A 13,606-nucleotide genomic window follows, 5' to 3' on the forward strand; every position below is an offset into this window, starting at 1 on the left:
ACACACAATGCAATGAGTCATTAACGCCAACAATAACAGCGATTGTTTACTAAGTGGTTTCCATTCCAGTCACAAATACTGTGCATTGTCACCTTCTATGGCCCGTTTATTTACAACGGTGGCTTTTACAGACGGGGAAACTGAGGCCCCGAGAGGCTAAGTAACTTGTCTGGGGCGACATATTTAGCAGATCGCAAAGCCAGCATTCAAACATAAATCTTCTAACCCCAAGGTCCGCTTTGAAAGAATATGGCTATCTACAATCCAACACTGCCTGCTGCTTCTTCACTTCTTTGGGGTGGTGATCTTACACAGCAGCCTTAATAAGTCAATGCTGTATTTACTAACTCCTGGCAGGAAACTCACTCCTGTGGCCATCTCCACCCACGAAAAGGCAGAAGTCACAGAGCTGGCAAATTCTAAGAACTAACTTTGATGTCTTTTAAATGGCCTTTGGGTCACAGAGCAAGATCTTGCATATTTAAAAGGGTAGGGGTAGACAGATGACTCAGAGGGACAGAGTGCATACTGATCTTCCAGAAACAGCAGCTCAATTCCCAGCATCACAGGAGGCAGGTCCACAGCTGCCTATATCCACACCTCCACGAGATGGACAAACTCCTCCAGGCGCCACATGTAACTCTCTCCCCCAATATGTACACATAATTAAATTTAAAAATAAGAAAAAATAAATTTTAAAACAGCATTTGCAAGGCAAGGCTGCAGGAAGGGCCAGGTGTTATTTTTGACAGAAACAGGGAAAGGGTTTCAGGCAAAACAAAAGCACTCGGACTATAAGACCCCGTCACAACACAGGCAAGTCTTGACTCTGGGGACACTGAGGAGCCTGCTGAGGCCGCACAGCTGCCCACACACTCTATGTCCCCACAGGACAGAGGCTTTCTCTAGTGGGCACCATGCTTTTCCTGCTCTAGAGCCAAACTCGATGTCTCAGGGAAAGCAGCAGCAAGGGGACACATGAAGTGTCCGGGCAGGGGCTGTTGCCTGCTCACAGCCTGTTGTTCCCAGCCACATAAGCCACACCGAGCTCTCGCTTAGCAGCTTCCAGCCTCAGACACGGGGCATGTGGGGCCTGGCCAATGAAAAGTCTCCCTGAAGGCCAGCTGAGGCCCTAGGGAACTCCCAGAAGGGGGTAACCTGGGGTACACACCCCAGGTATGCAGACTTGCTCTGCTGCTGTCTTGGTAGCCCTGACATCAGGGGAGTGTACATTCCTGAAGGGCATCCGGTTTGGGACTCTCCAAGCAGTTAACATTACTGAAGAAGACTGAATTGGCTTAAGATTTCCAAAGTGTATCACTGACCTCAAAGGGCAGCACAGGCCAAGGACTACAGACAAGGTAGCACAACTTCAGTGTAAAATAAATACTGCCAAGTGTTTTCTCTGAACGCATCTCTCTGTACAGATGCAAACGGAGGGGGGTGGAAGTAATATGCAAGACTTGACTTAAAACCCAAAGATGTTTTAAAATGCACCAGTCTATTCGCATAAGTTTGGTTAACTGCAGCAAGAGGTATCAGGCATTTCCAACTTGCAACTCGCAGGTTACAGGCTAGCCACACTCTGCCTAGGACAGCCACCAATGCAGCCCAAGAGAGAATCATTAACTTACCTGGAACATTAAGAGATTAAAAACAACAATAACAAAACCTTTTCAACTGTATGGCTTTGGAAACTTCGTAGATGATAACATCATTTTGCCATGTGAAAAGGTTGGACATGTATGTATGTATGTATATATGCATGTATGCATGTATATAAGACCTTTCTGGTGGGAAAAAATGAGTTTATGTATTACTTGAGTTAAAATTATTTAAGAGCATATGTGGAAGCTAGATGAACATAAGTAAACATGTTGGTATTCTCTTTATGTTTGACGGTTTCCATAATAATAATTAAAACAAAACAAAAAACAAAAACACTGAAGGGCTGGGAATACCCCTTAATGGTAGAGTGATTGCCAAGCCTGCACGAAGCCCAGGGCTCCCTCAGAGCCCTAAAAACCAGACAAACAAAAAGGCAGCCTTTAAAACTTAACACAAATAAAGTGATGTTACAATGTACTTATAACTAAAATACATGCGAAGCTAAAGGGCAAGGCTATGGCTTCTAAGTGCCCAGGAGTTGATTTCTATGTTCGACCACTGACTTTAATGTGATGCAGATGCCCAAGATGGTCAGCCCAGTGCGACTCCCATCCAAGAGCAACACTCTCCAGCTTCTCTCTTAATGAAAACTCCCTGTGGTAACATCACCAGTTGCAAAGAGCTGACCACATGCCAGTGTCTGTGTTATTGCTTCATTTAATTTTCACAATACTTCCACGAGTCTACGTGGCCCCCAACACCCCGTTCCTGCTATGCAAATGAGAAAGCCTGGCGAGCAGAGGTGGCAGGCATGCCACAGAAATGCTTCAGGGCACAGTTCTCATTCAGACTTAGTGTCTGCCCAATGCAACACCTCTTTAAGAAAGAATTAGCCTCTCTGGAAATTCCATCTTTCGAAGGAAATGTAATAACAGCAGTCACAGTTGCTGGTCGTCAGTGACCGCGTTAGACACTTACTGTTTTCTAGTCCATTTATTTTTATCTTGCTCAGATCCAGCGGAGCAGCAACACCCACAGTGAAAGGACTTTTAGGAATGGGATCGCCACCATAAGTCACTAGAACCTGCATGTTGCCCTGGAATGAGAGAGAGAAAAAAAAAAAGGATTGGGGAGGGGGCATTCTTTTGGATGCAGTAAGCTTGAATTCATTAACCAATTCTAATTAATTTTTCTTGGGTCTCATATATTCCAGCATGGCTTTGAACTTGCTATGCTACGACCTCTAACTTTTAATCCTCCAGTCTCCCAGGATCATAGGTGTGTGCCACAACACCTAGTTAACGGAACGCTAGGGATCGAACTCATGGCTTCATGTACGCCAGGCGAGCATTCTACCAACTGAGTTATAGCCACAGTTTGACTCCTAGTGGCTTCAGAAAGCATTTTAAACACTGTCTGCGAGCTTTTGGGACATATGGCAAGAACAACAGAAAAATCAAATAAAAGTGGACAGAAACAGGGACAGTGTGCTGGGGACTAATACCAGGCTCAGGCTGTGAACTGCCATATACCTCCTCAGTTCAAAACCACAAAACAGATCTCAGTCCCTCTTCTCAAGAGCAACCTCCTTGGTTCAGAGAGGTAATGAAACATGACCCCATCACACACACACATACTAAGTGTGTGTACTAGATTCACACCCATGGCACCCAAACTTTTATCTGCTTTGCTCTGCCACAGCACCCCACCGTACGATATAAGCCAACCTCCACCATGGGTACAGCCACTGGGCCTGGAGCCTCCAAACCAATAGAATCAGTCCTTCAATGCCTGGGCATTCAGTTTCAGGACACTGGGCCACACATTAAGGGAGGTGCTCACAGGAGCAGTCTTAGCTTGGCACACAGATGCTAACTGCTAATTCCATGGAAAGGAAAGAAAGGCTGTGGGTAGGAAGGCACGTCGTGCTGGAAGACTGGCAGGTCCCCTTGCTGGAAGCCCTGGTGGCTGCAGAGGGACACACAGCACAACCATGGAGCTGCTGATCCTTGTCCACAGGTCCCGAGCCAGCTCGCTGCCGACTTCCTCTCTCCACATTCAGCTGCGCCCTCCCCCCGCCAAGACAGGGCTCCGTGAAAGCCCCATTGCTATCTCAGCAGATCCGTGTTCTCCTCGCCTCTTTGTCCAGGAATAACAAAGTGTGTGGGAGAGTGAGAGGAGTCCCCAGACAGTCCACAGGCTCTCTGGCACACAGGCCCTGCTAAAAAGCTGTCACCGATCAAGTGTTAAAAGGCTGTAGCTTTTGGCTTGATGTATATTTTCTCACATTCCTTTTTTGTAAATAAAGAAGGGAAAGGGAGCCAAGGGGAGGAGGGATGGCTGCATCAATGAAGGGGGAAGAACTGATTGTTTTAATACAGTGCACAAAATCAACTGGCCTGCCTTAAGGGTCTAACATTTCATACTGAAATGTGCATAGGTCAAATTCTAGAGTTGGGAGCCAGCCAAGGGATAAGAAAGGTCAAGAAAGGTCTCCTCCAATGCTTAAAGAAACACGGATTCGTTGTTGCAGCCACTGCAATTTTTCCAACTCTGTCGTTTCTCCTGAGGCTCAATTTCCCCACTATCCTCTGACTCCTTGGGTGCTAGGCTAACCTCAAGGCTAACCAGGCATCTTGGTAAGAACCTTCTCCTCTTTCTGGCCACTTCCCTGAAGCGCTGGAGCAAAAGAAAAGTCCCTCTTCCTGTCAAGCCCGCCCAGCTCATAAAATAAAGTATGCTTCATTTCCACTCACAGAAGCAACGCAATGCTCAGATTTAAAAAAAAAAAAAAGAACTCTGCCTTAAACAACTTTAAGGAGTGGGAGTTGGTTTGCATGTGGATGTAGGTAGCCTTGGAGACTTACACCTCCAATCCCTAAGCATTTTCATTTTCTTCTGGGGCCAAGTTAAGAACAAATTGAACTTTTCTCCCACAGGATTATCTAAGGCAGGAACCACCTGTGTTTCCCACCAAGCTAAAGCTGGCCGCAAAACATCTTTCTGTTTCTCCATACATACTTTTGAGACCTAACCTTTATTTTGAAAAAACAAAACAAAACAAAACAAACTCTCTCAAAGTGATAAGACACTAACAGGACAGCCTAGAAGATGGAGCTGGAGAGTTTAATACAGGCCCGTCTGCTTTACAGCCTCCTGAGAGACACCACCACTTCGCTGAGAACATTTCAGGACAGGGACTGCTGCCCTTCGAGGCTTGGGAGCTCACAGGGTTTCATGAGAGCACTGGCGGTACATATGGCTGCCTAAACCTAGCAGCTCGTGACACAGCAACTGGTCTGGGATGAGAAGCCTAAGCCACATGAGACGATGAGGCTGCAGACAAGCCGTGTCCTTGGGCGAAAACCCAGGCTCTCTGTGAAATACAGCTTTTTTTTTTTCCTGACCTCTGTGAGAATCCTGAAGCCCCACCTACCCATGCCTACTCCTTGAAGGCGAAACCAGCTCTGACTACTATACCATTACAAACATATCCAACCGTTCACCTCATTTGTCCACCGGAAGCGAGTAGCTTGCAAACTGTCATTCAGAGACCAACAGGGACCAGAAGGCCGCAGTCAAGGCCCGGGCTCCTCAGGCACACAGGGCTTTAGCTCTTCAGAAATATGGTCTACATTCTGAGGAAGTACAAAAAACCTAGGCCTGGGTGCCCCTATGCCTCTCAACACACACCAAACAGCTGCCTTTTTTGAGGGGAAATTCTAGTCTGGTAGTCCCCAAAATTCACCGTAGGGAGGCATGCCCATGGCCATTAGTCTCCAACAAGGGGACAGCTCTCTGGTGGGCCCAGGATTCTTAACCACACTCCACAGCATGGCTGACAGATACACTTTCTACCACCCAACTGGGGCTCTGGGCTCCTCTCGTTGAGGCACAGGCTGTGCTCCCCAGCTCTTCCGCCAGATTATAATGCTCCTAGGCCAGGTGAGCTTTGAATAGAGGCACCCTATCATTCCCTCCCTCAATCATCTGCTAGTCCACAGGGAGCACCGACAGTGTCAGGATTGGTGCAGGACACACTAGCCTACCTGTGTGTGGTGGTTTGAACGAGAATGGCCCTCATAGGCTCCTGTATTTGAATGCTTGGCCCTTAGTTGGTGTTTAGAAAGGATTAGGAGGTGTGACCTTGCTAGAGGAGGTGTGTCATTGACAGTGGGGGTGTGTGGCCTTGTTAGAGGAGGTGTGTCATTGCGGGTGGCCTCTCTCTGCCTGCTGCCTGTTGATCAGGATGCAAGCTCTTAGCTTCTATCCCAGTGCCATGCCTGCCTGCCTGAGCCATGTTCTGAACCATGATGGTCCACGGATTAACCCTCTGAAACTGTAAGCAAGCCCCCAACTAAATGTTTTTTGTTTTTTGAGACAGAGTTTCTCTGTTGTAGCCTTGGCTGTCCTGGACTTGCTTTGTAGACCAGGCTGGCCTCGAACTCACAGCGATCTGCCTGCCTCTGCCTCCCCAGTGCTGGGATTAAAGGCGTGCGCCACCACACCCGGCTCCAACTAAATGTTTATGTCTATAAGTTGCCTTGGTGATGGTGTCTCTTCACAGTAATAGGATAGTAACTAAGATTAGGGTGGCTGACGGTTCTGGAGGAGACATGCCGTCTGTTTTCTCTGCCATAAGGAAATAAGACAGAAGGATGAAACTATGAGGCTTGTCCTAAGCAGCCTACGAGAAGGACTCCACAAAATGTCTACAGTCGGCCAACATCAATACCAAGACTTCACCAGGCTCCTGGGACATATCACAGCCCCAAGAGGCCTCTTCGCATGCCGACAGCTCTCAAGGCTGCTGCTACAGGAGAACCAGGTGAACTTGACCTCAGGATCGTTCTGAAGTAAAGTGCTTCCTACTCCAGCATCACCTCAAACGCAGCAAAGCTGGACTTGGGCTCCTGACATGCATCCTGATTGGCAGCTTTGCTTTGAGAGGATTCAGGTCAAACCCTGACTTCATCCTGGTACCTGCAACTTAGTAACGCCTCATGCAAACGGCAAGAAAATAGGGTGTACGGACAGAAGATGAAGCTAAGTCACTAAAGGTTTAGCATGAGCCGGACATGGGGGAGCACGTCTGTAATCCCAGCACTCAGGGAGGAGGCAGAGGCAGATGGATCTCTGTGAGTTCAAGGCCAGTCTGGTCTACAAAGTGAGTCCAGGACAGCTAAGGCTACACAGAGAAACCCTGTTTAAAAAAAAAAAAAAAGAAAGAAAGAAAAGAAAAAGAAAAAACAAAACAAAAAAACCAAAATACAAAAAGGTTTAGCAAAGCACCTATGACCTTCTGATCAGAATGATGGCTTTCTGGTACTTTCTCCCAAGGAATGCAGATAACTTGCAGCAAAACCTTGTCAAGCTCCCAGCCTAAGGTCCTACCACTCCTTAGAACCATCAGTGAGAAAGAACTGCCTGCTGATCACTGAGTATTCTGACAAGGGAAAAAGGGAAAAAGGACAAGATATCTACAAATGTGTTGCTTTTACTATGAAGAATGAGGAAGCTGGGGCTGGAGAGGTGGCTCAGAGGTTAAAAGCACTGACTGCTCTTCCACAGGTTCAACTCCCAGCAACCACAGGGTGGCTCACAACCATCTATAGTGTGGTCTGATGCCCTCTACTGGCCTGCAGGTGCACATGCAGGCAGAATACTGTACACATAATAAATCAATTAAAAAAAAAAAGACAAAGGAACCTTTCAGTGGGACTTCTTCAAAGTATAGGAAGAAGAGAGTCTGGAGGTAAGAGGCCACATTTCTATAATGTGGTTCTCAGTATTATCCTAGAGAATAAGTCCCACAGAAAAGATACAAAAGGTATTAACTCCAAGGATATGTAACCCCTAGAGCAAGAGGGCTGGCCACGCACACCTTGCACACCTTGCACACGCCGCCGTTCTTACTGTATCCCTGCTCTTCCCCACTTGACTCTCGCCAGCCCCTAGACTCTCTCAGGCAGGCAGAGAGAGCGCTGGGCAGCACGTCTGAAGACAGCACAGCCCTTGTCCTACAAATGGCTTGTTCACAGAGGGGACTCCGCCCCTCCCAGGAGGGATCTCAGAAGCTTAGAGTCACTGTCTGTAACGCGGAGCTGTACTGCCGTCCACACTCTGGAGGTGTGAATATGAAGCAAAACACAACTTTAACTAATTGTGATGGGCTCAGAATTCCAGTTGCGCAAGATAGAGAGCACGGGGAGGTGACTGGAGGTGACACCTGCACGGGCACCGTGAATGCGACCTATGCTTCTCAAGCGTACACACTTCAGCACCACGGTAGCACACAACTTGGCTGTGAGAAGGATGAATTTAAAAATTAAGCAAATTAGACATAAAATTGTATGGAAGGGTGTTTTTTTTTTTTTTTAAAAGACCCTTATTGCATAAAATAACAAATTAATCTGCCTGGGCATCAAGAGTCCTCAGAATTCCTGCATTCTGTTAAAGGGAGCAATTTGCTGCGTGGGCTTTGGGCCTCAGGGATTAAAAGCTGAAAGGGCTCTTTGAGAAAAGATCCCACTAAAACACCTCATAAAAAAGGTAAACTATGTGAAACGGCCTGCAAGGGAAACTGCAGGTGAGGGAGCTTTTTCTGTAATTAATGAAAGGTTGGGGAGTCAGAGGAGTGGGGGAGGGGGTGCGTGTAAGAAGATAGACCTGGTAAGGCTCTCTATAAGAACTCAGTACCTGTTTGGTGAAACCCCAAACTGAGGTAAGGATGTGGGGCTGTTTTTCGGCTTCTCTGGGAATCCCATAGCATCTCAGGCTTTGTTTTCCTCCAGGGCTCCCAGAGAGGGTGACAGCACACTGTGAGGCATCTCCCACAGGCAGTGACCAATCCCATGCTGTCCATAGCACAGCACTGGGGGGGGGGGCAGGGGGGGCGGTGCCTGAGCAGAAAAGCAAGGGACAAGGACCACCCTACCTGCTGGGTTGGGGTGTATTTAACAGTATGTGAGTAGTCATAATTATCGATGATATCCAAGTCCTTCACTGCGTCACCAGGGAGCGGGCTGCTGAACTGCACGTTGAGCGGGGCTTTTCCGGCCCCCTTGGTGTAAACAGTGAAGTGGGTTGGTTTCCCATTTTCCACACCTGAAAGGACAAAGACACAGGGAGGCAGGGTTGGCTGGAAGAGGTTTCACTTTTAGAACCAGTCTGACAGGCTCAACAGCAGCAGCCAGCCGGGTGACACGCACACACTGTTCCGGCCACATCAGAGCCTCCCGATGGAGATAAGTCCTTCCAGGTCTAGAAAGAGCACATGCAGTGCCACTCACTGACTGCAGAGAGATCAAGGCAGCCTCGCCAACCACAGGCTTACCTGCTTTGCTCAACCCCGGGCCTTCTGCCTTCACTTTGCTGGCGTCGTGGGAAGGGTCAACTTTGACTCTGAAAGGGCTGGCAGGGATTTCCTGAAGCAAAGGCACATCTCAGAATCACTGTCAGAATGTAACCTTCTGCCCCAAACACAAAGGACAATGTTTGCCCAAACGCCCACTTCAGCAAGTGCCGAGACGCTTCCACCACTGTAGGGCGAAGCCTGCACACACAGGTGCACATCTGGAACCGTGATAGCACAAACACCCTTGTGTCTCCGGCACCAGATGTTTGAGGACAAAGGATTAGAAAAAATATACTACTCTGAATAAAGTGAAAACCAACAGCAATATAGAGAATTAGGAGGTAGAAAAAGCCCTCCAGGGATGGGGGTGGGCTGAGGTGTGAGGGCTCCCAGGAAGGAACCGAAGACAGAGTAGCGACTCTGATTCCTCGAAAAAAGAATCTACAGGTTGTCAGAATAAAAGCAGACTACATTAACTAGGTCATGCCAGCTTGAGATGGTTAACTCAAGGCACAGATTGCTCTCCTGAGCGTCCTCATTTTTATATAGTTAATTTTGATCATTAGCATTTCAAAATGTCTGGTTTCGGAGTCTTCCTTATGGGACTACCATTACCACACAGCTGATGCTTCATAACATTTTTGCTATAAAAGTTTAAGGGCAGGGACCGGAGTTACGACTGCTGAATAGGTCAAAGGGAAGCGCGCGTATCTTAGTTAAGTTGGTGAAGATGCCTAACTTTTCAATCAAAAGCTTGGCGAACGTTTAAGCAAGTCAGTTTCTGCCTGGAGTCTTGCTTTTAGCTTCTGAACAATGCCTCACCTCAGACAGAGAAAAGAGTTGCCCCCTCCCACCTCACCCCCTTTTTAAGATTTTAAGGAAACAGAGGGACTGAACATAGCTCTCAAAGTATTTTTCTCAGTTGCTAAACAAACCAACAAAGGACCACGGCTCGCTCCTCTCCGCCCTCTGAGGCCCCAGCTGGTACCTGAGATGCAAAGAGAACCTTGATAGTGTATCGCCCGGCGGCAGGAGGCACATATTTGACTGTAAATGTGTCATTGGCGTTGTGAATAATGTCAAAATCCACATCTTCCTCATCATCGCTTAACACCCGGGCATCACACTTAATGCCAACGCTGACGTCACCTGCAACAGAGCAGCTTATTAGTACCAGTTTGCAAGCAGCAGCCTGTCTCTTACAATCACTTCCAAGCTTGGGCTGCCACGCCACAGGAACAGCCCAAGAAAGGGGAGGTGGTTAAAGCATGGTTTGGAAAGGGACGCACAGAGGATTAATTAGCTAAGATATCACCAAGGGACCAACACAGCTCCTTAGGTTAACAAATCATCTACCAAAGTGAGTGACTTCCGAGTTCAGAGTTCACTGCCCTCCAAAAGTTCTCAGACTGTTCTGAGGGAGAAGATAGTCACAAGCTGGAAGAAGCCTGCTCTCACCTTCCCCGGCCTCTGTGCAGTCCACGGTGAAGTGGGTAGGTTCATTTGCCTTCAGACCAGTTCTTTCCACGCCTGGTCCGAATACTTTGACCTTCTGGGGATGGCTACCTTGCCCGATGTTGACCTAGAAAGACATGAACCCAGAAAACACAACTAGATTAAAAGTATTCCTTCCCTTAGGTTCAGCATAAGCCTAGAGATGGCCATTTCTGTCGGTCTAGAAGAGTATTTTGCTGTTCAGGCCAAGTCTCTTTCCAAGGCCTATCCAGAATGGGCTCTTCCCATACATCTGCCTTGGCCATCTGCATACAATGCCCAGACTCAATATACAGCCAGGGCTTTTCATGCCATCAGGATGGGCCTCGCAGCTTACCCTGTAGGGGCTGTGTGGTATGTTCACGCCTCCCCAGATCACAGCTATGGTGTGCTTGATAGCTTTAACTGGGGTATACGAGCAGGCGTATGTGCCATCCATGCGACTCTTCATCTGAATGGCAATGGGCTGGCCTTCCCCGTCCTGTAAAAGACAAGAGCCTTCTGAACCAAACTGTTCCCAGAATGTCGCTCCCAAAAGTGGGCCACCGTGGCTTCTAGAGACACCCAAGATCCCACCACCTTCTTAGTAAATCATACAGCAACTGCAACATGCTATACACTCCCAAAACACACACTATAGGTACCAAAAAATAAAATTAAAAAATCCCCAAATGAGAAAGGCCTCACTAGCTTACTCAGGATGATCTTGATGTCCTACCTTGGGCCTCCTAATTACTAGGAATCACGTACATGTTGTTTATTCATTTTTAATTACTAACAGTAAATGCTATCTTCTCCCCTGCCTAAAGCCATTGCCACTTAGAACTTACTTTCAATTCCTGAATTTAAGTCCTTTGACTAATTTTAACTAAATCAGATAAGTGGTAATCTGAATTTTGTTCATAGACCTTTTAGGTATTAAGTAGACTCAGCCAAACTGAAACACAGTATAGAGAAATCTGAAACAAACAAACCAAAAGCTACCTTTCAACAGAGCATGAACCACAAATATCATGAAAAAAATGCTATATGTCCGTCCCATGCAGTCCTCACATCACATTGTGGGGTACTGTTATTACTCCCACTGTGTGGATAAGACTGCTGAGGACCAAATGCGCTGACATCACACCTCTCACCTGACAATTGCAAGTGGCCCTAAGCCCCAGGCACTCACCTGAGCCAGTATCCTTAAGGGAGCTTTCCCAGCATCCTTAGGATCCACAATGAACTCTGCTGGGTTGTTGACAGTGCAACCAGATTTCTCCAAACCTGGCCCATATGCTTGGACCTGAGGCAAAAACCAAATAATAATTTTTTTTTTCCTGTGTCAAAGAATGGGACGGAAGGGAAGGTACACAAAAAGCCTAGTACTTAGTTAAGGATGGCTATAAAAAGTAAAATTGCAAAGTAGACTGAAACTTAAATATAAATATCACTAGTAGCTGTTCATGAAGGAGAAAACAGTCCAAAACACCCCCAATCCAAACTAACCCAGCTCCCTGCCTTATTCTGTGGTGATAGAAAACAACGTTTGGCTTCTGGGACAGATCTTTAGCTGTGCTTGGCTTCACCGTCCTCATTTGAGGGTACAGCCACCACTGAGCAAGGAATTGATTGTGGGACAGTGAGTGTCACACGTTAGCTCATTGATGGTCGTCCACAGATAGCTGGGCAACTAACTGCTATACAAAGTGGCAGGAGGAGCCTCTTCCATAGGTCAGACATGTCCTTCAACCACCCCAAAAGCTCTGGAAGGAGACACTCTTGTTCCTAGGGTGCAGAGGAAAATGCCAAGAGCCGGAGAGGTACATTGCCTTCCCAACATCACGAAAGTTCCAAGAGGCCCACTTCTGCCCCAGACTGTAAACCGTTCCTGTCAGCCGTAGGGAAGGGGTGAAGAGAAGGCGAGGGTACTGACTAGATCTGGGTTGTAGTCTCCGGTGGCAGGCTGGATGAAAGCCATGTATGGGCTGTCCTTGATGTCTTCGTCGTCACACATGATGTGAACAGCGTACTCCCCAGGCTCCTTGGGCCAGTATTTGACGTCACACGATCCGTCATTCTGATCATCGTACTCAATCTTTGCTTGAGAAGGGCCTTCAATGGCGAAGCCTGGCGGGGGAGGGATGGAACAGAAGGGCCTTCCTAGTTACCCACGGTGAGAATGACCTGTTCTGTGCCACTACAATCACCTCTCCGCCTCCCGGGAAGCGAGCAATGAGCAGAAAACACCAATCAAGTGTGTCCCTTTTCCATAAAACCAAGGTCACTGGAGCTTGACTAGAAGTGGAGGGGTTAGACTGGATATTTCTGGTTTTCAGATGACGTGAGGAAGGGTGGCATGAGGTGCACATAAGGCAGGGGTACACATGACACAAGGCCCTGAAAAACCTTTCTACTGGCTATACGGCAACGTATGCCAAAAGTCTTAAACCAATACTCATTTGTCTAAACCCATTTCTGAGTTGTTGTTTTTTTTTTTTTTTTTTTAGCTAAAGGAATTAAGTGAGGTTATACACTCAGCACTGTTCATAGAACAAGATCACGGGTTGAATGAAAAGCCGAAGAACACAGCAAAAGCCCCACAGCAGTCATGGGAAGTGAAGGCCTTGCCTCCACTCACCTGGGGCCTAGAGACATAAAGATACGTGTGTGCACAGGGAAAAAGCAGAGACTAAAAGGTTAATTACTACCTTAGATTATTAGTTTATACCAAAATGATTCATCTTTCTACTGGTAGGAATTAAATATTTTTTTTTTCTGATTTCTCCCCCTTTGCTTATTGCTATACCTAAAACAGGGGCCAGAAAAATACAGCTCACTGGCCAAACCCAGCTTACTGTCTAGTTCTATAGAGTGTTTTACAGGAATGTAGGGATATGGGATACCTACTCATTTATATATTTCTTTTTTAAATATTTTATTACTTATTCACTTAAAATTTTTTTAAATTTTAATTTTAATTTATGCATTTCTTGATTACTATTTTAAAGTCATCTATCTAGAAAAAGTTTCACTTCTAATCCATAATGATTGCATGTTTTGTCAGACATCCACTTAATATATATTCAGTTATGCCATGAATAATATATTTACTTTTTGAAATTTCAGCAAAATGTACAGGCATGTATTTAAGGGTCAGTCACC

General features: G+C 46.7%; 1 protein-coding gene across 4 annotated transcripts in view; it reads right to left on the reverse strand.

Moving 5' to 3' along the window:
• FLNB (filamin B) overlaps window positions 1-13,606 on the reverse strand; it is a 130,221-nt gene that overhangs the window by 46,533 nt on the left and 70,082 nt on the right. For all 4 annotated transcript variants that reach the window (XM_084794488.1, XM_084794487.1, XM_084794489.1 and 1 more), the window contains exons 12-19: window positions 12,378-12,571; window positions 11,634-11,747; window positions 10,797-10,940; window positions 10,424-10,547; window positions 9,954-10,114; window positions 8,945-9,035; window positions 8,546-8,715; window positions 2,587-2,704 (exon numbers count right to left, since the gene is read on the reverse strand). In XM_084794488.1, coding sequence (XP_084650614.1) covers window positions 2,587-2,704; window positions 8,546-8,715; window positions 8,945-9,035; window positions 9,954-10,114; window positions 10,424-10,547; window positions 10,797-10,940; window positions 11,634-11,747; window positions 12,378-12,571 — 1,116 coding nt within the window. The remainder of the gene's footprint in view (window positions 1-2,586; window positions 2,705-8,545; window positions 8,716-8,944; window positions 9,036-9,953; window positions 10,115-10,423; window positions 10,548-10,796; window positions 10,941-11,633; window positions 11,748-12,377; window positions 12,572-13,606) is intronic.

The sequence above is a fragment of the Acomys minous genome (assembly GCF_964271855.1).
Source record: "Acomys minous genome assembly, chromosome: 9".
Lineage (NCBI taxonomy): Eukaryota > Metazoa > Chordata > Mammalia > Rodentia > Muridae > Acomys > Acomys minous.